Raw genomic sequence first — 27586 nt, 5'->3', positions numbered from 1 at the left:
AGAGAAAAAAAAGGTGACAAGCTCATTAATCAGTAACTCAAAGTTCGTAGCTTTTTACAGAAAGTCATATAGATATAAATAAGGAGAGAGAGAGAGGTGATAAGCTCATCAGAAAGACAATCAAAGTTCATAGGCTCCTTTCTTTTTTCAGAAAGTCACTTACACAAGAAGAGAGAGAGAGAGAGAGAGAGAGAGAAGGTGACAAGCTCATGAGACAACATCTCAAAGTTTGCAACTTTTCTACAAAAAATGGAACCAATTGATAGACATATATTAGAGGAGAGATGGATAGATAGAGTGTGAACAACAATAAGAACAAGATTACAAAAAGGATAAATATGCCGAGATTACAAGTCAGGAAGCATATTTCTCATTTCGGCAACCGATGGCAGGGCCTCGTCGGGGTACACCTTTGCCACCAGCAGAGTAAAGCTTTCGTATCTCTCTAGAAACTCCTTCTGCAACACAGAATAGAAAGAGAGAGAGGGAAAGATAATAAGAAATATCCTTTAACGGAAGCTAACATCCTTCAGAGGAGATTCAGGAACAAATGCGAGACACAAAGATGAAGTAAACTTAGGAATTTTATCATGAAAACTCAGATAAAATCACTGCGATTAGTTTCATGAGCATAAGGGTGTAGATAATTTTAATCATAAACCAGCTTTATCGAAGGAGTTACCTTGCATTTATCCCACAGCGATGATAGTAACTCCTCCGATGTCAAATTCTTCTGGAGCTTCCGGAACATGTTCGCCAAGGACTTGTCAATCTTGTTCCAGAAGGTGAACATAATTAGATTCATAAATTAGCAGTGGTTTTGGATCAGGCGAGCTTACATTTGCCAGGCTGGCCTTCACCGTCTTCCTCAGATCTGTCTTCGACAAGCCGATTGTGTGTGGAATCTGGGATTCAAGCCACCAGATATGAGATTTAGAAAATAAATAATGTTTATTCACTCTAGATCATGCTTTACGGCGACTGATTTGCAAAACCCAGATTGGGATTTTTTCTTGCATCAAGAAGACATAATTTTCTCTTACCTCATCAGGAGGAATTGTGAACAAGAGTTCCTCAATCTTCCGAGCAAACTGAAACAATCTTTCAAATTGCTGTAACAGAAAATATTTGGTCAATGAAATATCCGTAGCCAAGAGTCGTACTTTATGATAATTTTGAGAAAATTAAGAATCTTACAAAGTATATGATTGAGCTGATATGACGAGTGCAGGCCTGCTCGTAGGCTTCACTGGCCTGGTGGTAGAACTTGGCCAATGTGGGCACGACATTGGCTAGATCGTAGAGGCTGCAGAGCCATTCATCGAAATATTAAACAGTCAGTTTAAGGTAATGAGAAAAGGAGAGAACTGATTGAAAATTAAGGTTCGCACAAATTCTGGTGGCGTTGATTTGATTGATGGGAATTGAGGTCGACCATGAATTGATTAGGATTTTGATCGAAAATGGTCAACTTGTTTGAGGAATCACTTTGAAACACGATAGGAAAATAAATTCGACCAGTAACATGACTCCAGCTCTAGAACTGGAAACCAGGATAATCGTCACTCAAAGTCTCTCTCTCTCTCTCTCTCTCTCTCTCTCTCTCTCTCTCTCTCTCTCTCTCTCTCTCTCTCTCTCTCTCTCTCTCTCTCTCTCTCTCTCTCTCTCTCTCTCTCTCTCTCTCTCTCTCTCTCTCTCTCTCTCTCTCTCTCTCTCTCTCTCTCTCTCTCTCTCTCTCTCTCTCTCTCTCTCTCTCTCTCTCTCTCTCTCTCTCTCTCTCTCTCTCTCTCTCTCTCTCTCTCTCTCTCTATCTATCTATCTATCTATCTATCTATCTATCTATTTTGATCGATTGAAATCAGATTGGTCATTTGATCAATTAGGATCTGGAAGATCCATCCGACCAAACAGAATTGACATATTTGATCGACCAGACTGACTGATCAAATAATGAACTGAGCATATCGAATAGACTATTCCAATAGATGATCGATCATCACTCTTTTTAGGATAGAGTGATTCGACCTGATCTTGATCTGGCCAAGTCAACTAATCAACTTCACCAATCTGATCATCAATCAGGACCACTCAATCGATCTACTCAATCAATCTGTTCAATTGATGAAACGAATGCCCCAATTACCTGTTCTGGAAGGCAGCGTAATTCTCTAGGAGAACAATGTCGGTGTACTTCGAATCAGCTTGCGCTATCTTCTCAAGTGTGACAAACATAATACTAACCTGAAATTTCCAGCATCACACAGAGGTTAGAAAGTAATCGATCAACATAGAGTGATATCTCCTATTAACTGAACCAGTAAATGCAGCAGGTTTTTACTCACAAACTTGGTGTATGCCTGGTCAACAAGGTCCCTGGATTGTCCCTGTATGTATTGCTCCATACGAGTAGCCAGTATTGCAAACCTAATTTTTGGGAATTAAGCAGAGCAGTTGGTATACGATAAAAAAGTTGGGTTCTGTCAACCTCTTTCACTGTAACGTTATGGTATTGAAGGGAAAGTAAAGAACACCATGCATCTGAGGGAAATGTTGCTACTTACACCATATCAGGCAGTAGTTTACATCCCTAATGTCAATGGTGAAAGGACAATGATGAACCGTCAGCGTAGTTGCCGTTAGTTCACAGATGATGACAATTATGATAAGCCATCATTGCACCCAGATGATGAGAATGGCATCATCATCATCATCCATCCAAGACAATAATGACAGTGATGATCCATCCAAGAAACTTGGTGTATCGATGACAACAGAGATAATCGGCTCAATAACGACATGCAAATGGCGATACACTTCAAACCCTTTCAAGAATCCAAGAAAGATAAATTAAGTGTCTTGAGAATGTCAGAGATGATGAGAAATGGCAGGAAGACAGCTGAATAATGAGGGATCGAGGTCGGCTGGACTCAGCTCCTCTAAGATGTGCAAGGATATTGCCCACTACCGTTCTTACCACAGTCCAATCTTGATCCAAAAGTCCCCTTTGACCAATCCAGCAAAGACTACTTTAAAGGCAAATGGCATCTCACCATACTCTAATTTGAACCACCAGGTGTGAACTCTACTGCATGTGGTGGACCAAATATTCTGCGTTCGGTAGTATGATTGGTCCATGAATGAACCCTATCCGATGATAACAAATTCTTTTTGAAACAATCAGATGATAACAATGATGTGGGAGGGATGAATCCAATCCTCTCCCCCTTTCCACGAGCCTCTCAAGATTACGAGATGACAAAGACAAATTACCATCTTCCTCATCATTCATATGAGCCAGGATGACGGTGCTGGTGACAAGATCATCCTCGTCATCATTACCGTCTGCGATTACAATGACAATGATAAAATCGTCATCCTCATTGCCACACAATATTGTGATGATGATAGTGAGGACTTGCTTTAAGAGGGGTGACACTAATCTCAGTAACTGAGTATGAGCAATGACTCCATTCTACCTGGGTATGTAGGAGAGAACACCAATTTGCCTGATGTTACGTTCATTTCTTTCAATCTGACGGCAAGCTTCGTCGACAAACTGTGGTGACATTAATATTAACCAAGTCACAAATGCAGCAATGTTAAGGAAATGATGGGTGGAAAGTTCAGGGATAGGAGGGAGCCTACCTTGGTGAACTGCTCTGAAATTCGGGTTTCAAGGTCAAAAAGCAAGCGGCGGACGAATCCTGCCGCGTCAGCTTTCTGACCTGATAGATAGCGTTCTGTGATACCATGCAAAGATATGCATCGCAAAGGATCACTTTTGTAAGCCCAATCCACAACAGCATAAAAATCTTCCTGATGGCAAGACATCAAATACAAGACAATATATAACCCAGATCTTTTAGCTTTATCATAATTAAATTTACTAGAAAAACATATCAATGAAAATATTACTCATAAGACAACAGTATGACGTGATTCAGGAGCCCAAAGACTCTAAAAGAGAGACCAGATGAAGACATGAAAAAACGTTGTTCAGAAACTTTCACCTGAATACCATCAAGTAATTCATGAAGAGCTTCATTCAATACTCCCAACTCAGCAGTATTCCCACCTGGCATGGCAGTGGAAAGAAAAAGCAGATGAAATTTAATTTTCTTTCACTTCAAAATCAGGGATTGAAAGGGAAATCGGGTAACAACAAACCATATTTCCTGTCATCTTCGTCAATATCCAGTATTCCCAGGTCATCTTCGTCAGATCCTTTTCCATTACTACCAGTAGGAATCGAAGGAGGAACAAGAGTTGGGACTTCAAAACACATAAAATGGGCAAAAAAGGAGCTCTGCACAGTGGATCACCAAAGCACAGAAACTATAGCTTCCATAAATATAACAAGAAATTCTAAAACAAAAAAATATTAACGGGTTGACCTCATCTACGAGAAGAGGGATGAAGATAGTGAGCATCTTTGAGTATGCCTCAGAAACATTGGATGTGTCTGCACTATTTGAAGACTGACTGGATCCTGAAGAAGGTTCAAGCCATGCTGCCGGGTTTTTAGATATCTTCGTACTTGCACGAAGCTCATTTGCAAACTCACGGGCCTATGAAGAAATGGAGACCCAGAATTCAGCGAAATCGTTTATTTTACCACGCAAAGTTTTGCATATTAGTGGGAAATGAAAAAGAAATAGATATTCCAAAAGACAGAAATATAAAGGACAATTTTCCCCTAGACAAGGATTCATAATTTCCTGACCTCTCTTCGAAGAAGTAGGTTGAGTGAGCGACAATAAGCTTGTCTCAAAGGACCCAAGCAGCTGCTGTCCAGACTCTGAACATCATAACATCAAATGAATGTCAATGAAGAAAGAGACCATTATCAACATTTATTAATGCAGGGATAGAGGAAAAAAACGAAAAAAAAAGGAACCTTTAAGTGCTGCAAAAGTCTAGCATATGTTCTGCACTTATATCGGAGGTCGGCATGGTCAGGTCTCTTCAGCTGCCCTCGCTATGGTATTAAAAAGAAATTCTGATGAATCAGAGAGTTGAGCCAAATAGATGAAACATGCTAATGAAGAGAAGAGAGAGATAGAGGAAGAACTGCCTGAGAGAAATAACTCTTATCAGAAATCATAAAATCAACCAAGCTGGAAAAGTAGGCCTTCAAAAAGTCTGTTGCCAGCTTTACAAATGTACTCCTCAGTTTTGCTAATTCATTACGTTTTTCCTTGACCTGAACAAGTTAAAGATTTTAGGATTTCTGGATGAATCCTTTTTAGATGAGGTAATATCTCACAAAATGAAGATACATGACATACAGCGCGCATATTTTCATAGCAAGGATCCAAGTTTGGAACTTCCAGCAGATGAATTGCATTGGTTAGCCATTCGCATGCCTCAATAGTCTTGATCATACGAGCTTCATTGAATGATTCTTCAGTTAGAGATGCTGCAAACTGCAGGAAACAAAAACTTCAATATAGATATTAACTCAAAACAGAAGAAACAGAAATTATAGGATTTTTGTAGTTTCAAAAATCTGGGTACTTGACATCGCAATGGATCATGTCATAATCTGAATGGAAGAAAAAAAGCCAACCAAAATCATGTCATAATCTTAGAATGGACTCCAATAAAGAAATCTCCAATGAAGAGTGAAGACGACAAGATTCAGGAGGAGACAAGGCGCAACAAGAAATAGAGGCTGAACCTCAACCCAGCTAATGAATGAGGGCTAGCTATATGGTATTTATAAGAAGAGAGAGAGAGAGAGAGAGTCTAAATGGGCCACTTATAGCAGCGCTTTATACAAGGGATTAGGGTTCGCCCAACCGATATCCGTCCGATAAACGTTTATCAAGAATTCGATATCCGATATCCGATACCGGACAACCGATATCCGATAGCAGGATATCGAAAATTCGATATCCGGTATCCGATATCGGACAACCGATATCCAATATCCAGAAAACGGGGACAGTGTCTGATATCGGAAATCGGTCAATATTCGCCCTTAAGGTGTGGACGGATATCGATACCGGATATTGGGGGGGTGAGGACGAAACGGGTATCGGATACCGGATATCGAATTTTCGATATCCGTTTATTTATCAGTTAAAAATATTTTAAGTATCCTTTCGATGTGGATATCGAAATCTGATATCCACACCCGATATCTGATGCCGTCTCCCCCCTGAGACGGAGGCGGATGACGACATCGAGACGGATATCGGTATCGGATATTGGCACTGTAGCAACCGATATCCGAAACTGATATCCGGTATCCGGATATCGAAAAAAACGGATACCGTAAATTCCCTTTCAGGTATCCGATACAGCATCTGTCCCGATACCGGCATCCGGTACCGGTATCGGGACGGGCGAACACTACAAGGGATGTAAAAACTATTTTAACAGAGAGTGAAGAAGCCCAAAGGAAGAAAATAGATAGGAGAAAGATAATCCCGTTAACCTAAATGTTGTGTTTGATGAGATACATATAGAGAATAGGAGAGAGAGAGAGAGAGAGTAAAAGAGAGAAGAGGGAATGGTCCACAGAACAAAAGACCCATTACTGAAAAATAAACCCTATTCAATAGTCCCCCTCAAACTGGAGAGTGGATGTTATCCATTCCCAGTTTGCCGCACAATTCTTCGAAACGCAGAGCAGATAGGCCTTTGGTGAAGATATCAGCTCGCTGATGGGCCGAGGGGACATATTGAATGCAGAAGCGTCCGGACTTCAGCTTCTCTTTGATGAAATGACGATCCATGTCAACATGTTTAGTCCGGTCGTGTTGTACTGGATCATGGGCGATGCTGATAGCCAACTTGTTATCACAAAAAATTTGTGTAGATTGACCACACGACAGCTTCAACTCTGCAAGGAGATTAGTGATCCATAATGCCTCGCAGATACCTTGTGCCAAGGCACGGAACTCGGCTTCAGCACTAGATCGAGAGACAAAAGGTTGTTTTTTTTACTGCGCCATGTAATAATATTTCCACCAAGAAACATGCAGTAGCCCGTCGTAGAACGACGATCAACTTGAGAGCCAGCATAATCAGCATCTGTATAGACATCCAACTGGAGACCACCGTTACGTTGGACTTGGATACCGAGACCACCTGTAACTTTGAGATAACAAAGTACGTGATTGGCAGCATGCATATGAGACGCCATCGGAGAATGCATAAATTGGCTCAACACGCCCACACGCGATGTCTAAACGAGTGTGAGTGAGATAGATAAGCTTACCAACTAATCTCTGGTACCTTCCTTGATCAACAGCCTCCTCATGCTTCGCTAGAGAAAGCCGGCGGTTCATCTCGATGGGAGTGGTAAGGGGTTGTGAATCTGCCTTCCTGAGTTCTTGAAGGAGATCAACAATATATTTCCGCTGGCAGAGGAAAATGCAGCAGAATATGTCACCTCAATGCCAAGGAAGTATCGGAGTAAGCCAAGATGTTTGATGTCAAAGGCACCAGTAAGGTGAGTTGCCAACTGTGCCACGGCCGCCGAGTCATTCCCTGTAATAATAATATCATCCACATACACAAGATGGAGTGTGACTCCCCCAGACGGGGAATGACGATAGAACAGGGTATGGTCACGATTGCACAGAGAATAGCCAAATAATTTTATCAAGTGCGTGAAGCGACCAAACCAAGCCCGAGGAGACTACTTCAAGCCATAGAGAGCCTTCTTGAGGCGACAAACGAAGGGAATCGCTGAAGAAGGGGCTCTCATTCATTCACCATGAAGAAAGGCGTTCTTGATGTCAAACTGCTGAATGGGCCAACCATGATGAGCCTTAAGGCCGATAAGGAGGCAAACAGTGTTCATCTTGGCAACGGGAGTGAATGACTCCAGATAGTCAACACTGAATTGCTGAGTATAACCTTTAGCCACAAGCCGAGCCTTACCATTCAAGTGAGCCATCAGACTTATACTTGACAGTATAGACCCACCGACAGCCAACGATGTGCTTGCCCGAAGGCAAAGCAACAAGATCCCAAGTCTGGATTATATCCAAGGCAGCCAATTCCTCATCCATAGCACGGCGCCACTCGGAGGAAGCCAACGCGGCAGCCACAGTCTTCAGAATGACAATAGAATCAAGTCGGGTGAGAAGGGCGCGGTAAGGCGGAGAGAGGCGATGAGAGGAAAGATAATTGGTCAAAGAGTATAAGGGGTTGGAGGTGCAGGAGCGAGAGGCTTTCCGAAGGGCAATGGGAAGGTCATCAGAAGAGGATGTAGAGGGAGAAGGGTGCGGTGCACTAGGGAGAGGTGCAGGTGGTGAGACAGAGGTAGTCAATGGAGGAGGCGGGCGACGATGGTATGTGGTCCCATCAAATTTTTGTGGAGGAGCGGGGGGAGGAAGAGAAGACGGAGGAATAGCTGAGAGAGAAGGCAAGGAGAGGGGTGCAAGTGGAACGAGAAAATCTAGGGACTCATCATAGGAATGAGAATGGGAATGAGAGAGCGTTGAGTCAGAAAGGTAAAATGGAGTGGATTAATCAAAGGGGACATATTTACTGACAATGAAGCGATGAGTGGAAGGATGATAACATTTATAACCCTTTTGATGAGGAGAGTAACCCACAAAGACACATATAAACGCCTTAGCATCAAGCTTGTCCCGAGGAGGATGATGGCAAATGACATAGCAAGTGCAGCCAAAAACACGGGGAATGAGATTAGTCTTCAAGGAGACCATGGGATAGGCCTGATGGAGAGCATCAATAGGGGAAAGGTGGGAGAGGACGTGAGAGGGAAGGCGATTAATGAGGTGGACCGCGGTGAGAGAAGGCTCACCCCAGAAATATGTGGGCATGTTCATGTGAAGAAGAAGAGAGCGAGTGGTGTCGAAGATATGACGGAACTTGCATTCCGCAAGACCATTCTGTTGAGGCGTGTAGGGACAAGAGGTTTCATGAACGATGTAGTGAGAGGCGAAGAATGTGGAAATGGTGGAATTAATGTAATCACAGGCATTATCAGAGCGGAAGCGTTGGAAGGAGATGGCGACCTGAGTTCGGATGAGAGCATGGAATGAAAGGATAGTTTGGGAAAGATCAGATTTATTCTGGGGAAGATAAGCCCATGTAACACGGGTAAAATCATCCACAAATATTGCTAACCATCGAGCGCCTGAAGTACTAGGAACAGGTGCGGGCCCCCATAGATCATTGTGAATGAGGGAGAAAGGAGAAGATGAACAGGAAGATTGTTCCGAGTATGCTTAGCTAACCGATAGGGTTCACAAACAAATCCGTCCACAGGACATCCATGAAACAAACAAGGAAACATGAATTTCAATGTAGAGAATGAAGGATGTCCCAAGCGACGGTGAAGAAGCCAAAGGGGATCCGGCGCCACAGTGGAGAGAGACACGCCGAGAGCAGGGACTGTTGGGGAAGAGAAGAAGAAGGTAATGACATAACATGAACAGAGTACATGTAAGGGTATATGTACCCTAAGAGGGAGAGAGGATAATAGGGCTAATGGGCTTATAGAATAGGGCCCATTAGCCCATGAGGGATAGTCTATCACTAATACCCCCCCGCAAGCGAAGTATGGATATCTTCCATACCGAGCTTGGAGACGGCACGTTGAAGAAGAGGACGGGAGAGTCCCTTGTTAAGGACGTCCGCTGCCTGGTCGGCGGATGCAACAAAGTCCAGGTCAAAGATCCCTTCGTCAACTCGCTCCTTGAAGAAGTAGCGGTTGCGCTCCATGTGCTTGATGCGGCCCTGTTGTCCAGGGTTCTTGGCCAACGCGATCGTCGACTTGTTGTCGCAGAAGAAGTGAATCGGGCCAGCATACTCCACGCGAAGATCGTGAAGGATGCCGTAGATCCACTGGCCCTCAGAGGCCCCATTGGCGAGTGCGCGGTACTCGGCTTCGGCGCTAGAGCGGGAGACTTTGTCCTGCTTGCTACTTTTCCAGCTGTCGAGAGTGCCAAAAACAAACGTGCAGTAGCCCGTGGTAGACCGATGATCCACAACGGAGCCGGCAAAGTCAGCATCAGTGTAGACTTTCACTGTCCGGTCAGTGCTGCGAGGGAAGAGCAGGCCCTTTCCGGGGCAGCCCTTCAGGTACGCAAGGACCCGGTGGGCGGCCTGATGGTGAATCTCCCGTGGGGAGTGCATAAACTGACTGAGCAGGTTGACGGCGAAGGCGATGTCGGGCCGAGTGTGCGTCAAGTAGAGGAGCTTCCCCACCAGCTGCTGATACTGGTGGGAATTCGTCAGCGGCGAATCCTCCCCTTTGCCCAACTTCACGTTGGGATCAATGGGAGTGCTCACTGGCGCACAATCGGTCATCCCTGTCAGTGCCAGTAAGTCGACGGCGTATTTCTGCTGCGAGACGAAGATCCCACGGGGGGAGTAGGCTACCTCAAGGCCAAGGAAGTAGCGAAGAAGGCCGAGGGCCTTGATCTCAAACTCCTTAGCCAAGGCAGTGCTGAGGCGGACAGCTTCGGCAGCATCAGATCCCGTGATAAGGATGTCGTCGACGTACATGGCAAGGATGGAGACACCGGTCGGGCGGTGACGGAAGAAGAGAGAGGCATCTCCATTGCTCTGAGTGTACCCTTCGGTCTTCAGAACAGAGGAGAACCTCCCAAACCACATGCGCGGGGACTGCTTGAGTCCATAGAGGGACTTCCGCAGTCGGCACACGTGACCGGGGGGGCCGAGTGAGTAGCCTGGGGGTTGCTGCATGTACACCTCCTCCGTCAAGTCGCCGTGCAAGAAGGCGTTCTTGACGTCGAAGTGGCAGATGGCCCAGTGGAAGTGCGCTGCAAGCGCCAGAAGAAGCCGGACAGTCTCCATCTTCGCCACGGGAGAGAACGTCTCGAAGTAGTCCACGCCATAGGACTGAGTGAACCCCCGAGCCACAAGCCGAGACTTGAGGCGTTCGAGAGTACCGTCCGCATGATGCTTCTTGGCATGAATCCACTTGCAGTCCACTACCCTCTTGCCCGGAGGTAGTGGAACGACGTCCCACGTGTGGTTCTTGAGGAGAGACTGCATCTCCTCGTCCATCGCCGCTTTCCAATGGGGAGAAGCGATAGCATCGGCTAAGCGTCGAGGAACGAGATCCGACTCGATGCGGGTGAGGAACAACCGGTAGGGAGGACTCAGCCGGTCAAAGGAGAGGTAATGAGAGAGAGGGTAGAGGGGGGCCTTAGTGCACTGACGCACCCCTTTCCGTAGAGCAATAGGCCACCCCAACTGATTGTCACCGTCGACAGGAGAAGGAGCGGAAGCAATGGGGGACTCCCCGGGAGGAGCAGTGGACGACACACCGGGAGTCGGAGGAGACTCACCGGAGGGCGAGGGTAGACCGGGAGAGGGGGGTGACGAGGGTTGGTCACCGAGAGAGGAGGAGGGTGACGCACCGGGGGTTGACAAGGATGGGGGCCGGAAGGAGGAACGGAGACCAATGGGAGAGGGAGAGCTGCCGAAGGGGGAAGGGCAGGTAACGAAGAAGAGGTAGAGGACACGTCCAAGGACCCCGCAGGAGGAAGTGAGGAAGAGGAATCAAGGGGAGAAAGATCCGGAAGTGAAGAGGGTGGAGTGGGAGTGGTGGACTCCACGATCGGACTTGGCCGCAAGGGGGGGGCCGAGGGAGCCTCATCCAGCGGAAGGCGTGATGAGGTAGAGTAGTCCCCAAAATAGGGTTCATGCTCGGCAAAGGTGACGTTTGCCGAGATGAAGAACCGCCGAGAAGGCGGATGATAGCACCGGTACCCTTTTTGGAGGGAAGAGTAACCCACAAACACACACCGGAGTGCGCGTGCATCAAACTTCGTGCGTGTGGGAGAAGTATCATGGACGTAGGTGGTGCAGCCGAAGATGCGAGGCAAGAGTCCCGTCCGCAAAGACGCATTCGGGAATGCCACAGTCATCCGGTCCAAGGGGCTGGAGAACTCCAGGAGTGGGGTGGGGATACGGTTAACGAGGTGAGTACTCGTCAAAACCGCCTCTCCCCAATAACGCCCCGGCGTCTTGGAGTCCAACAGCAATGTCCGCGCCGTCGAGGTAACATAGCCGATGCGACGTTCAGCCATGCCATTCTGCTAGGTCGTGGCCACACAAGAGGACTCGTGGAGGATGCCCCGGTCGGCAAAGAAGGAGGCGAGGTCAGCGTTGAAGAAGTCCCGGGCATTGTCGGAACGAAAACGCTGGATGCCTCGACCAAACTGTGTCTGTACCATGGCGCAAAAGTGTCGAACATTCTGCGCAACCTCCGACTTCGCAGTCAGGAGGTAGACCCACGTATAGCGGGTAGCTTCGTCCACAAAGAGTAGAAAGTAGCGGTGCCCTTTCAGACTGATCTGCGGGGCCGGCCCCCAAACATCACTGTGGACTCGGAACAGCGGGGTCGATGTGTGAGACGAGGATGAAGCAAAGGAGGATCTGCGATGCTTGGCTAACTGACAAGGTTCACAAAGCATAGTCTTAAGGTCCACGCCCGAACACAACGAGGGAAAAAGACGCTGTAAAGTGGAGAAAGGTGGGTGTCCAAGTCGCTGATGCTCCATCAGAAGGCGTCCCCGACGCTGCTCAGCCACCGAGAGAAGAGTCCGGTGCACCATGAAGCACTGGGAGCGGCCTCCATCGTCCAGCATCAGCAGTCCGTTCTCCCGCCTAATCAGTGTAGTCCGGCCCACCTTGTCAGACAGAAATATGCCGTCAGGTTGTAGGTGGAAGGAGCAAGAGATAGCATCAACTAAGCGCTGCGGAGACATAAGCACGGCCCGCAGGTCAGGGACATGGAGAACGTTGTGGACCACACCAAGGCCGTCCACATAGACTGCCCCGATTCCGGCCACACGGAGACGTCCACCCCCGGCCGTGAGGACAGTGCGGCCACCACGATGCCGCTCCTATGATACAAACCGGGCATTGCTCGCGGTCATGTGTTCGGTAGCCCCCGAGTCAAGGACCCAAGTCGTATCGGAGACGACAGGTGAGTGGAAGGCCGTATGGCCACAGTACCACACATCTGAAGATGAAGGAGTGGAAGACGCACCAAAGCCACCGAAGTAAGCCGTGGACGGATTCTGCAGGGCAGCCATCTGGTCACGGAGGCGGGCCAAATCTGCCTGAAGTTGGTCCATGGTCACTGGGGAGGGGCTGGCGGAGGAGGAATCAGAATGGGCCACCATGGCCTTGCCTTCTGCGGCCTCTTTCTTCTTTCGCCAGTCATTCAGGCGCTTCTTGCACTTGTTCTTCCCGTGGCCCAGTTTGCCGCAATACAAGCAAATCGTCGTCCCAGCTGGAGGAGCGGCGGAGGTGGGCGTAGGGAGGATCGACTGTGCCTTGCCGCCTGAAGGGAGGGCAGAAAGTAGTGCGGTCGACTCACCCAGGGGGCCGGAGGAGGGAATCCCATGGAGGAGGAAGTGGCTTTCCTCTTCTTGAAGCTCCTTCACCAACTCCTCGAGGGCAGGAGGACCTTCCTTGCGGTGCAAGGCACGACGACGTACGTCATCATACTCGCGGTTCAGGCCGCTGAGGAAGCCCATGATCCGCAGAAGAAGCACATTCTGGAACGTCTTGGACGTCGGATCGTCGGACGGTAGGTAGTAATCCACTACATCCCACATCTTCTTGTGGGCAAGTGCATATTCAGAGATCGTCAACGACCCCTGACGGAGATTGATGGCCTGACTTGCAATGGAATAAAGACGCCACCAGTCGCTTTCCCGGCCACAGAAGGAGCGCACCTGATCCCAGAAGCCTTTCACCGTTTTCTGATGCAGAAGACGGTCGCGGAAATCTGGAGCCAAGGTGTACGCATACATCCAGCAGAGGATGAACTGGTCCTCAACGTCCCACGCTGCATAATGTGGGTGGTCGACGGTAAGAGGGTCTTCAGTGCAATGCTTGAAGAGCTGGCGTGCCTTCAAGGTGGTCTCGACGAAGCGCATCCACGGGAGTAGATTCGGGCCCCGTAAGAGTGTCGTCTCCGGGACCGACGGAAGCGGATGAGCCACCTTGTAGGACAGTGGCTTCTCCAGGAAGTCGGTCTCGGTGAACGGCATGGTGCTGCTACGGCGCTGCTACGGCAGTGCTGCTGCTGCGGCTGCTGCGCGCGGCGCGCGGCTGCGGCTGCGGCTGTTGCGCGGCGCTGGCGGCTGCGTGGCTGCGGCTGCTGTGGCGCGCGGCGCGCTGCCGCGGCTGCTGTGCGGCGCGCGCGGCGCGCTGCGCGGCTGCTTGCGTGCGCGGGCGGCTGCGCGCTGCGGCTGCTGTGCGTGCGCGCGGCGGCTGCGCGCTGCGGTTGCTGTGCGTCTGCGCGCTGCTGCGCTGCGCGTTGCTGTGCGTGGCGCGGCTGCGCGCTGCGGTTGCTGGCGCGCGGCGCGGCTGCGGCTTGCTGTGCGCGCGCGCGCTGCGGCTGCGGCTGTGCGCGCGGCGCGGCTGCGGGCTGCGGCTGATGTGCGTGCGCGGCGGCTGCGGGCTGCGGCTGGTGTGCGTGCGCGGCGGCTGCGGGCTGCGGCTGTTGTGCGTCTGGCGCGCTGCGGCTGCGGCTGCTGTGCGCGCGGCTATAGGTGGGCGATGTCAAACCCTAGGGAAGGAGCTCTGGAGCTCTGATACCATGTTGGGGAAGAGAAGAAGAAGGTAATGACATAACATGAACAGAGTACATGTAAGGGTATATGTACCCTAAGAGGGAGAGAGGATAATAGGGCTAATGGGCTTATAGAATAGGGCCCATTAGCCCATGAGGGATAGTCTATCACTAATAGGGACTGAAGGAGGGAGAGATGTAGAGCGGTGAAGGACGTAGAGGCCACCCAGTTCCTCAGCAAGTGTAGTCATCTGCCCCGACACCTTATCACGATAGAAGCAGGAATTAGGGGTAAAAAATAAGTCTTGACCAAGATCTTGAACGAGGTGATGGAGGGAGAGGAGACTCAGGGTAAGACGTGGGACATGGAGAACGTGTTTGAGGGTAAGATGGGAGGAGAGTTGGACACTCCCCACACCGGCCACACGGAGGAGGTCACCGGATGAGGTACTGACTTTATGAGAGCAAGTACAGGGGGTGTAAGTGAGAAAACAATGGGAGGTAAGAGCCATATGTGCTGTGGCACCGGAGTCAACGATCCAGGGCATATTGGAAGAGGAAAAATGGTTACCTTGATGAACCAGGGAAGTAGAGTCCATCAGTTTTGACTGGAGAAGCTGTTGGAGTTGCTCAATTTCATCACGCCGGAGCTGGTCTCCCGTGGAGGATGTGGCTTCAGCAGTTGGTTGAGGGGCCTCAGGAAGAGACATAGGTGGAGTCATGAACGACCCCGCGGAAGCAGGAATAGTGGTCACCAAGTGGCTTTGATGAGCATTTTTCCATTGTCGTGACCTCTTCTCTTGCAGTAGTTGCAGAAAAGAGAAGAATCACCATGGGTATCGGGTCCTGTGGTCGCTGACTTCTGAGGGGACGACATCTGAGGTGACACACCCCGAATAGATATAGGGTGTGGGTTCCCAAGCGACTGAACGGCCATCGCGGAGACAGGTTCGGAGTGGAATATGCCAAGGCGGGTTTCCTCCATCTGAACGGCTGCAAGAGCTTCCTTCAAGGTGGGAACCTTCTCCCGATGAAGGAGTTGGCCACGCAAAGACTCATATTCGAGATTAAATTCCATGAGGAATTTAAACACCCGGAGTTGAAGAACATACCCACGATCGACTGAGTGAGGATCAGGTGACATATAGTGGTCCAACTCAGCCCAAAGAGGCGAAAATTCTTGGTGGTAAGCTGATAAGCGTCTAATAAGGACCTATCAAGCGAAGAAGAGAAAAGCTCACGTTCAAGATGCAGCACGGGCGGAGTAACCCACACGTGTGGAGAGTTTGAAATAAGGCGGGAAAATCAGTTAGGAGGAGGAGGCAGCGAAGGGTATAAATAAAGGAGAGCAGCAGAAGGAGGGCATCGAGAAGTTTTTCTTGAATCACACCGTAGAGATCCTCCCAAGTTCGACGCCTTCCGATTCCGCAGACGTCGCCGCGTTTCCGAGCTGAGGCCGAGATCAAGTCGGCCTTCATCAACTACCGCTTCTTACTACTTCTTTTCCCACATTTCTTGGACCGGTATTTTCTATTTCGTGAGACTTGTTCCTTTCTTGAATTTGTGAATTCTTGGATGAGCTTGGCTATTGCAAAAATTGTCAATATTAGCGTTACGACATTGTGAAACTGCGGAGTCCTAACACCGAACAGATCGTGGACCCTGGACCAAGTTAGTGGAGCGAGTCACAAGTTCATATATAATGGCCAAGTTGTTGCGCTTCGAGTGAGATTCTTGAGCAGCATTCCATATCTCCTTAGTAGAGTTTAGAGATAAGAATTCAGCAGCATATGATGGACTAATACTGTCAAGAAGCCACCGGTGGACTGAGCCCTCAACATCGAGCCAATGATCGTAGTGGGAGGCAGTAGGAGACAGTGACTCTGATACGATACCCATAAGAGTATATGAAAGGAGAAAGAGGAGTGGGCAGAAAGTAAGTGGGCCAGCTGGAGCTGAGCTGGCCAAATAACCACCTTTCTTGAAAGGTAGTTAGTTAGGAAATAAAGAAGCAGTATAAATAAGGAGGCAGGGGCGACAAGAAAGATACGGAGTATTTGGGCTTTCTTGAGCAAGGGGTCTGGAAGAGACGGGAGCTGCATTCGGCAAGGGATCTCTCCAGAATTCTTGGGGGAGCAAGCGCGAAGACACCGTGGGGTATTCAGAAGAGGCGAGGAGCATCGTTGAGGCTATTTTGTAAGTCTACTTTCACAGTATTTTTACCTGATTCGATACAGCCGCATATCAGACTCTTCCACAAGATGCTTCGTAAGTTTCCCTTTCAAGGTAATTTGAAGGTACTGAAGCCATTGAAGGAGATTCAACCCGGTGAATCTAAACTCAGAGGGCATACGTGGCAAAGAATAGTGCCAAGAGCTCAATTCAAATGAGTGAGAAAGCGCCCCCAGTGGCAGCGCGGCAGTAGAAGTAGTAGAATCGGTGGAGGCCATATTATAGATGAATGGAATGACCCAAGCTGGAGCTGTAGCTGACACACCTCGAACTGATACCAAGAGAGAGATCCGTACAATGAATTGGTAAGGAACAGTGAACGCCCAAGAGCGATCGAAGAATAGCCAAGATGGCCGTCGGAGTTGTCGTCAATGCCAATGAACGGCGAAGAAGGCTGAAGAAATTTGACCAAGCTTGTCAAACAGCTCGGTGAAGACAGCTTGTCTTTGAATGGCTGAAGGACAACTCGGTGAAGACAGCTTGTCGAAGACAGCTCGGTGAAGACAGCTTGGGGAGTGCCGAGTGGACGACCCGGACAAGCTTGTCGTTCGAACTTGACGAGGGGAACTGCCAAGTTGACAAGCTGGACGAGTTTGACAAGCTTGACGAGCTTGACGCTTGTCATTCAACTAGCCAAGGGAACTGCCGAAGAAAGCTTTACGAGCTTAAAGAGAGCTCGACGAGCTTGAAAGAAAAACTTGACGACGAATCCCCTGGCCAAAGAAAGCTTGAAGAAGACCCAGAGGGAAGCTTGAAGAGGCTTGACAAAGCTTGAACGGTCTTGAACGGCTGAGCTAGGCTAGTGCTGGCTCTGATACCATGAAGAAGACCAAAGGAAGAGAATAGATAGGAGAAAGATAATCCCGTTAACCTAAATGCTGTGTTTGATGAGATACATATAGAGAATAGGAGAGAGAGAGAGTAAAAGAGAGGAGAAGAGGGAATGGCCCATATAACAAAAGGCCCATTACTGAAAAAAAATAAACCCTATTCAATAAAGAGTAAACATAAATCCTAAATTATGGCAATTGCTTTCAAACACTCTCTCTAAGCATAGTATCTGAGAGCAAAGAGAATTGATATTTAGTCCTCCTGGTAAATAAACTGCTGTGAAGTAGAGGCGATCCTAAAAAAAGCTTCCCACGCTTCTGAAAGTAAGAGATCTAAAGATATATACATGGACATATACAGAGACATACATCTCTTCTGGTGTCCAGAACATAAACTGTGAACACAGTTGGCAGGATTCCAAAATGATACATGGCAAAGATAAAGGATCTACCAAAAAAAAAGAGAAGTAAAAGGTTTCTAGAAAGGAAATTCAATCAACATGGACCTAAAGAAGCAAATTTGGTATCTTAAGGCCACACTAAAAGAAGAAAAGATCTTAATTTTACCACCAAAGATGGATTATTTGACGATTACTTCTGGGAAGTACCTCATTTGGAACCCGCAAGCGTTCAAGTAACTTATCAAGCTCCTGAATTAAGGCCTCGTTGTTCACAGATTGCATCTCCAACTTGTTGTTTCTGGATTCTATCTGGAATAATAGCGTAGAAATAACTCAAGACGATGGATACAAAAACATAGCTGTACAACTCTTTACGGTTGACTATGTTGGTAGTGTGAAAGTAAATAGTGGAAAAATGTAACTATATCTTTCATAAAATAGAAATGGAAAATAAGCAGGGCACGGCCCAAGAACCCTACATACAATGGAACAGGCATTCCAGCTAATGCAAAATTTGAATAGTTTTCATCATTTGTTGTCATCTTTTCAAAAAAGAACTGCAGTTCGACTGAGGAATTTCGAACATAAACAACCAGTTTTGTTATTACAGGGATTATCCTCAATCACATACAGTAAAATTATCGAAACCTCGTGTCTCAAATTTTTGTGTTTTCTACTATTTGAATTTTCTTTTTTGGCTAATTGAACCTCAATCTATCATTCCTTATATTGATGCCCTAGTTAATTGATGTTGTCAAAAAAAAGTGTCGTCCTAATGCCATTTAATCATAACATTCCGCAGTACTTTGGCCCACCAAAGTTATGTACATGAAAACATTACGATTACATTAATGATCTATATCATAAGCAATTAGTTTTTGCTTTTTGGTCGACAACATAACTTCCCTCCACACTTCTTGAACAACCTTAGCAGTCTTAATTAACACCAACCGTTTCATCAAAAATAAAGCTTTATCATCAATGAAGCTAAATATGTGACACCAAAATAGGAACTCTTGCTTTGTGATTGTTAACACAATACCGATTCAATATCCTCCCTCATGTGTCTGAGTTTCACATTGAAAATATTGAGCCACTCCTCCATATCCTCAACACAAGCTGTAGCTGCACCTAATCCCTGAAGAACCTGCACTTTTCATCCAACATAGCATAAAGGCTTACAAATCTAATAGTTTCTTTCTGAGGACGTGACAATGTTATCAAATGTTTGTTTAAATACCAGCGTTGTGAAATTTAACATGCCGTTACTAACAATGTCGGCACTGTATCAAGGCACCGACTACCTATGTAAAGATAAAAGAGGAAAATACGAACATAATCACTTATTCAGTACCTCCTCAATTAAAGGCTCGCTCTCCAAAATTGCATGAACATTTGCAGCCTCAAGGGCCAGAAGTTCTCGCTTTAACCTTTCGGAAAATGCCTCTGCTTCGCCAATGTCCATAACAAATCTGTAAAGAGTCAAATTAATGAGTACCATTTCAACTCCAATGACAATGCAATACTAACAATTCGCTTGTGTCAATAACATAACCTGCACAAAACTTGCTAACAAAGATAATACTAGCAATTCTGGAAGGAACCCAATCCAATACTAGGGAAGATGGATGGCGTGAAGGAAGAAGGTAGGGGTATATGAGACTGGTATAAAAACAATTACACCAACGACAAAATAAAGATTCAATATGAATATTTTTCAGAGAACACTCCGCAGGGTTCTGCTGAATTCGTAGGCACCCCTTTTAATATAGCACAATCACTTCATTGCTTAAGGGTTTTGCTGCAGAGTTTGACTATTAGATGGTCACGATTCAATGAACGAATATTTACATGATATTGTTCAATTCTATCACATTATTCTACATAATCGGACTCTCCTTTATTATGTTCTCTCCCTCTCCCCATATCCATGTGTCTCATGAGCAGTTGCTTTCAAGAAAAACATTGTTTCTCCTCTCACACATGTTGGTCAGGCCCTACTTTGTTTACACTTGGTCTAGTTTTGAACTTCATGTCTTTTTTGCTCTTAAGTCAATCTGGTGGGCTCATCTGGAGGAGGATCTGGCCCTAGATTCTTGTCAAAACTGGCAATACCGATATGAACTGAGGCACTTTTAGTTAAAGGGATAGAGAGGAGAGTTGCCAGGATGGAAATGCCAAGAGATGTGGGCAGTGCGACTGCGTGAACATTGCCAGTAGGATGTCATTATGGACTGGATATCACATTGCGAGGGATGGGGATTGTGGAGGAGACGGAGCGTAGATGCAGGAGAGACGAGAGGAGAAGGGAAACTAACATTCACTTAAGAACCAACATCCAAGTCTGCCCCCCGTAGAGGGAGGGCTGAGCTATTTAAAGGAACATAAAAGGAGGACATGATGAGAATGCCCTCGATGCGGCCCGAGACCCCTATCAGAGACCAAGAGAGGGCAGGAGAGAGAGACTCAGAGCAAGAGAGTGACCAAGAGAGAGAGACTCAGAGCAAGAGAGTGACCAAGAGAGAGAAAATGAGTGAGAGAGATAGAAAGGGCAAGAGAGAAGGCGAGAAAGAGAGTGAGACAGAGCAAGATAGAAAGTGATAGAGTGAGACCAAGCGAGAGAGACGGCACGCGAGAGAGACTGAGACAGAGAGAGAGGGAGTGAGACAGAGCGAGAGAGACAGCGAGAGAGACAGCGAGAGAGAGACTGAGAGAGAGACAGAGAGGTCAAGAGAGAGCCAGAGAGAGAAAGTGAGACTGAATGATAAAGAGAAGGAAAGAAAGATACTGAGTAGGGCAACAACAATCACAGCACACGAAACCGTAGTCGATGGAGGTTTTCCTCGTTATTTTTTCAAAAATAAAACAATGGTTTTATTTTTTAGACGGACAACTTCGAACCCATCTAATTTGAACCGCACAGTTTGAATCGATTTGGGCCGGCCTATTCAATTCAACCACTGGACCTGATTGCTTAAGATGATCCAACCCAACGGTTGGATCTTCTTCCCAATTGGATAATGGGCTTGATGATGGTGGACCAGATTTGGTCAATTGAATGCTCGTTCTGATCAATCTTTTGACTGACCTGATCAAATCCTCCAGCTCTAGAAATTACACAACATTGAAAATATTAATACTGTTAATGAAAATTTAAAAACAAAACACAAACATAAATTACACTTGAAGACACTAATCATTAATTTGATCTTATAACTGGCACAACTTCAATATTAAAAAAGAAAGGAGGTAAATTGAATTCTAAATATATTTCCAAAAAAAAATTCTAAATGATAAATAACATAAAAGGAAGGATATAAGACTGGTAGACAAATAAAGGAAACCTACGTCCCAAGAAGGGCTTCCATGTCCTCTTCTTCGGCTTGTGAAACAAGATCTTTCTCCACAGTCACTTCTGTGTTTGTTTGTTCTGTTATCGCTGTCTCTGTTCCATCCTCTGCCTTGACTTGTGCAGTAACAGATGGCTTATTTTCCTGGAAAATTTTGGAAATTAAGAGATTACTTCTGTTTATGCATGGATAGAACTGCAATGCACTACAAAGCACTAAACGGTATGGGCTAGCAGCACAGTAATCCCAATAAATTTACAAATGACTTCCCATTAGAAGAACATCTGAAAAAAGAGAATTTTCTTTCAGTCAAACAACCCATGAGAATTAAGGCCTACACATTCCTTTACAGTGTAATAAATAATAATGAGTTCAAAATTTCAATATTTTCTGATAGGATTTGGAACATCAAACGTTTTCTATAATGCATTTCGATTTCATTTAGTCCAAAAGGTCACGCAGTATATGTAACTTCTAATTATTGCAAGTCTATAAATTTGTTATAAAGAGGGATTACATAGAGATGACGTGGAAGAAGGCACTTTATTTTCAAAATGACTGAAGAACTACAGAGCCTTGAAGAAAGTTTAAGACTTCCTGCTAGAAACATCTTCCTTCTCATTTTCGTTTTACTACTTTTATTTCTTATTTTCTTTCATGCCCAATTTTAACGTTTAGTTTTCTTCTGACCATTGTAACATTTTGGGTTCGGATCTTAATATCTGAACCCATCATGTACACTATAAAAGGGCACTTGCCCTAAAGAATAAATAAGAGGGATTTTTCTATCTCCCGACATTCTCTTCTCCCTCTGCTCCAAGCCTCTCTAATCTGCAAACCGCTGGAGTCAACAGCGCCTCAGAGGTTGGAGAGCTTCTTCCACTTACTCAAAAAGGATGGTGCCATCATAAAATATTATCCTCTTTCTTCAAAATAATATTATCCCTTAATGTTAATATCAATCGGAAGTCTCTTTCTCCTAGTTCACCGTCAGCTGTCCTATTAGGGTTGGACGAAAAGAGAGAGAGACAAAGAGGAAAAAGAGAATAAGAAAGCCATAACTGAATTCACATGAAACGCTGGTTAAATGCCAGCGTACATGGCCACTTATACAGAGCCCACTGACACGAGGGAATAAGTTGTGTGGGCCACTTATACCACGTGGCCCACTTACACAGAATAGACAAAACTAAACGGAAAATATATGAACAAACTATTACTTAATCGTGATCCACTAAAGTTTTTTTGAAGAAGAAGAAGAAGATCCATTAAAGTTATTTAGCCCAATTAAAAATCGTGCACAATAAGAAGATTCTGAAATAAAAATAACTAAAAATCGTTATACAGAAAACTGGAAAGCAATATATAGGAGAGAAGATAATCGAATAAGTTTAAAGCTAAATCTTATGACCCGAACAGATATGACGGACTACACCTTGGCCCAGAGAGCCATCTCCACAATATCAATGCCCACAAACTTGGGAATCTGACCCTGCACTTCTTTGCAAATGTGTAAGATGCAGAGAAGAAGACGATTCCTGAAGGATGAAAAGGAGAATGTGACCAGTAAGCCAAAAAAAGGGAAAAAATAACTAACAATCCATGAACCCTCTTCATTTTAAATGTCATTACTACCCACTAGCTCTCACCGGTCATCAATATTTCTCATTGTCCACTGTGGGGGGGCAACACTTTGACTCCGGAGGTTATCAAAGCCCTGAAAGGAAGACAAAAAACGAGTGGGCCCCCCTGTCTTATAACATCATCCAGAGCATAAGAAGAGAAATAGAGGTCTAAACTGAGACCATGCATTACCAGCATGAATGTACAACCGGTGAAATCATTTGGAACAACTTCCACTTTTGTAAGATGTTTTAGCTTGTATAGTTTTGCCGCCTGCACATTCAATAGGATTTGTACTTCAAAGATACGATGTAACTTTGAGACCAGAAAACAAGCATGAAGCTTTTCAAATTTCATGTTATTTTTTTTTTGAATGAAAGAGGGAAAATCACCCGAAATCGGTGATCAACCCTTTTTTTTCATGTTGATTTTTTAAACCAACAAATCTAATAATGATACTAAAAAATAACAAAAAGGGACAAGCTACAGTAATGGAAAAATCAGGGCCAATATTTTAAGATTTAACAGAGGAAATACAAAAGCACCGCAGGAAGAAGATCTGCTGTTTTTGTTGTCCAGGTGATAGCACTTGGGATTCTTCTTCCCATTCTTTGGTAAGGCAGATACCTTTTAAGTCAGCATGAAAATGAAATCCATTCGAGTGGCATGTCCACTGCCTCATCAGAGCTTGAACCAATGATAGCAACTTTTCCCAAATATTGCATCTTAAGGAGAGGAAATGGCACCTCGATTACACCTCCAGATGAATACTTCAGGACCCGGAGAAAAGCTTTTGTCCGCTGAGATTTAGAAGAATATTTGGCTACATGAACAACGAGAACTCATCAGCAATATTTAGCACCAAAGTTAAGAGCTAGAAAGTAACAACCTTAGTTCCTTAAGTATGAAGTTTTCACAGTTGTCTATTCAAAAATCTCTGTTCGGAATGTTAAAATGGACACAAATGTATTCAAGTCAGAATTAGACATTCCACTGACACTAATATGAGAGTTTATTGATGCTTTGAAAAGATAGTTTGGAATGGAAAAAATAAATCTATGGAAAAATACAAAAAAAGGTTTTAAAAGCCAACTAATCATCGTTTTCTTTTTTAGATAGTCTTGTAGATGAGCTGATGGTAATAAATTCATAAAATCTATAAATCCATAATTATTTCCACGCTAAATAATATCAAGTTTGAATATTCTTCAAAATTTCATGGTAACATGTTGAAGCACAATATCCTGTGTAATAAATTGAAGGAAAAGATGAGATAGTGGACTGCAGAGAGAATTTCTGAGAATGTGGAGAAGAGACAGAAAAATTGGGGCAAAATGAACTGATCTTTATTACTGAACAGATGCCCCTTTTATACAAATTTTCACAGAGAGAGAGAGAGGTTAATGCTTTTGTCCAACGGTCAAAAACTGACCGTTGGAAAAAAGCTGCAGAAGAGATTCCTTTTTCAAAAAAGACCTCCAACAGCTATATTTATAGCTGTTGGAGGGTGGGCCTGATATAAATCAGGCCCAGCATATATTAGGTCCTTAATGGACCTAATATATTCCATAAATGGGCCCCTCACTATTGGGCTCTTAATGGGTCCTTAGTGGGCCGTTAATGGGCCCTTATTGGGCCTTTATTTAAATCCATTTTAGGTTAGTTTTTCCATTAGATCCCTAGGATTAGTCTATTACACGTACATGGCCTCAGGCCCATAAGTTAGTAAAATTAGCCCTAACTGGGCCGTGATGATCTAACATCCTGCTTAAAGAAGAAAAGTAGTGCCTTGCTATCAGCTATAGATTTTAGCACAGTGCACGATTGGGCCACACAAAGGCCAGTGGCAGGTGTTGTGGGGGAGTCTTAAACGACAAGATCCTTATTAAAGAGGAAAAGTAGCACCCTGCTATCAGCTATAGATTCTAGCTCAGTTGATAAGCAGTTGAAACTAACATAAACAATGACCAGGATGACTTGAGGAGTACACAGCTTCAATCAAAGGGACTTGCACCTTTAAATGTTATTGTTGTATTAATCTCCAGGTAAAATAAAGGTAGTGCAATAATTGGCGACACACTTTGTCAGAAGAGGTTTAGCCATATGCAGATTAATAGCCAAACTAGAAACAGAAACTGAATGAAGATTTTTTCTTTTTGTAGAAAACATACTGAATGAAGATAAGGTGTGGAACGGATAAGCAATGTAGATGCAATAGAAACTAGTTTCCTTCATAAGCCATCCGAAATAATTATTATCTCCCCAACATCCCTTCATTTGGCTCGTGAACTAGAGGAAGATCTAGCTCCCCCTATCTCTTTTCCTATACCAGTTTTTCCCTCACTCACTCCCTCCACACTGTATTCCTCAAAATTCATTCTGAACTCTAACCTAATTAATGGGAAAATCCATCACAGGAAGCTAACTTTAACTTTTCCTTGAAAAGAAGAAGCTACAGCAGGTGGCAAAACATCAGAGAGCTTACCTATCAAACGACAGCAGGTGGCAAAACACAAAGAGTTCTTTGCGAAAATGCGAAAAACATACCATGGCCGGGCACCCAGTCATAAGGAAATTCGGCAGAAATCGAACGTGCTTCCTCAACAGAAAATCGTTACAGTCAACCGTCTCCGGCTGCTCAATCAACGACTCAAAATGCATCCCCATACGATTAATTAAACCGTCACGGTGCCTAAAAGAGCCTTTTCGCGATCGAAAAATTCAATTTTTTTACTGTTAAAACACGCAGGCATTGTCGAGCTGCGACAGATGACCCGAACTGCAGGTATATAACGATAAAAATTTAAGGCAAAGGGGTAGGGGGAGGCGAGAGCGTACTGGTGATGGCGAGAATTCTCGGTTTGGCCATGTGTCGACCGAGCCGACCGGTCTTTCCCCACCCGCCGCGGCTCTTTGCGACCCTGATCGACAGGGCGACCGTCTCCTTGCTTCCGCCGCCGTCTGTGGCGGCCTCGCAGGCCTTCCTCAGCTCCGCGTCGTCCGCGCTCGACTTCGCCATCGAGCTCAGCCAAGATCGCCCTCAATCTCGCCTCCCAAACCTCTCCATAGATCTATATTTCGATCTCTGATCGCAGCTCCAGCGAGGGAAGCGGAATTCCTCTTATTTTTCACCCTCCTCGGATCTTCTTCATCGTACAAATACGCGAGACGAGTTCTTTTGAAAAAAAAAAGTAAATTGAAAAGGCTTTCATTTTTTGAGATAGGACGGAACGGGACGGTTTTTCGCTCGCGTCAAACGAAAATTCCCCTTTTAGAATGTTTTCTCGAATTCTGTCCCGAAATTTCTAAAGTAAATGGTATTTTTCTTAAGACCTAAATATCAACCAAGTAAATATCAATATCAAAGTCAAAGCAAAAAAGTCATTTGACTCCCCTCCTCCTTCTACAGGTCTTTCTCTCTCCACACCTAGAAGGCCCCAAAGTATGTGGCATTCCCGCACAGAAGCCTGCGTGCTAACTGTGGGGACATGTCTGTATGTTGAACTCATGATTGGAAACCGAGGCCTTAAGTGTGACGCTACAACACACTGCTTGTGGTGACGCCCCACCTTGATCTTTTAGGTCAACGCCCTTATGTTGTGCGTGCCCGCCGGCGCTCAAGCGCGGCGGATCAATGGGAGGTCAGTGCGTGATGAGCACAAGGGCTTCCAAGAGTGCGCGTGTGCGGGCGCCAAGCGTCGCGCGCGCGTACGGGACGCATAGGGCTGGATGGCGGCGCCGTAGTGTTGCAGAGAGTCGTGTAGATGAGCCGCGCGGCTGCCTGCACGCATCGTGCGTGCTGCATGTAGTGCATAGGGCGGAAGACATTCCACTATGAGAGTAAAAGCATTTGCACATAGAGAGCGTCGAGATGGCTGCGAGCACTTGGCATTTGCGCATGTAGTGCTTGGCGCGCTATGCGCAGTTTGAGGTGCTGAGCACAGCTGGGTCGCATGGACTGCGTGCCATAGGTGTCAGTGCAGTGCTGGTGGAGCGCGGAACATCAAGGCTGGGATGGGCCGGCAGATGGCTGGGCGCCATGCCCACTGGCACATGGCGCCCAGCCCGAGGGCGTGTGTGTAGTGGTGGGGCCAGTAGGCACGCACAGAGCGGCGGGCCTCATGGCGCAGGAGCGACACTGGCGCACGACACCTCATCTTGTTATTTGGGTATCTTCCCATGTCTTCCTTAATGTAATGGCCATGAATACAATGTAACCTCTTTGTTATATAATGTGATGACCCTATTCCTATATGGGGATCCATCCCCACCTTCTCTCCTGACCCTTTCTAAGCATTCTTAAGCTATTGCGAGGACTTCCGCTCCAACAAAGCAAGGTTACTTAGTGTTATGCTCCAAGCGCTGAGGCCAAAGCGTGTTAGATTCGAGCATTGTTCCTAGCTCAAGATTTGACCGTGTGACAACATCTCTCTTTCTTTATTAAGAAATGTCCAGGTAAATAGGACAGAGAGACACATCCAATACTAAAAGAGGTTGTGATGGGTTATTGCAACCTGCCTTCAAAGAAGAGTTCCTCTTCATCAAGTGTGTGCCCCCCAACAATCAAATATGTCGTGGCAACCCCAAGCTCAATAGATA

At 45.8% G+C, this 27586-nt stretch overlaps 1 protein-coding gene across 1 annotated transcript; it reads right to left on the bottom strand.

Moving 5' to 3' along the window:
- Positions 1-252: 252 nt before the first annotated feature.
- On the bottom strand, positions 253-26137 carry LOC144702387 (exocyst complex component SEC3A-like). The gene is made up of 25 exons (XM_078574411.1): positions 25826-26137; positions 23734-23810; positions 23180-23260; positions 23014-23081; positions 22800-22902; positions 21363-21508; positions 19369-19486; positions 19057-19161; positions 18222-18323; positions 5289-5426; positions 5075-5203; positions 4898-4978; positions 4724-4798; positions 4395-4568; positions 4168-4306; positions 4011-4075; positions 3646-3816; positions 3477-3556; positions 2343-2424; positions 2144-2241; positions 1198-1306; positions 1044-1112; positions 840-905; positions 683-772; positions 253-458 (listed from the first exon to the last, which is right to left on the bottom strand). The coding sequence occupies exons 1-25, from the start codon at positions 26004-26006 to the stop codon at positions 348-350; spliced, it is 2658 nt and encodes an 885-aa protein (XP_078430537.1). The 5' UTR covers positions 26007-26137; the 3' UTR covers positions 253-347.
- Positions 26138-27586: the final 1449 nt, after the last annotated feature.

Source organism: Wolffia australiana, chromosome 4, assembly GCF_029677425.1.
Source record: "Wolffia australiana isolate 7733 chromosome 4, ASM2967742v1".
Taxonomy (NCBI): domain Eukaryota; kingdom Viridiplantae; phylum Streptophyta; class Magnoliopsida; order Alismatales; family Araceae; genus Wolffia; species Wolffia australiana.
Note: the sequence above shows the minus strand (reverse complement) of the source record. Positions and strands in the feature narration are given on the sequence as shown.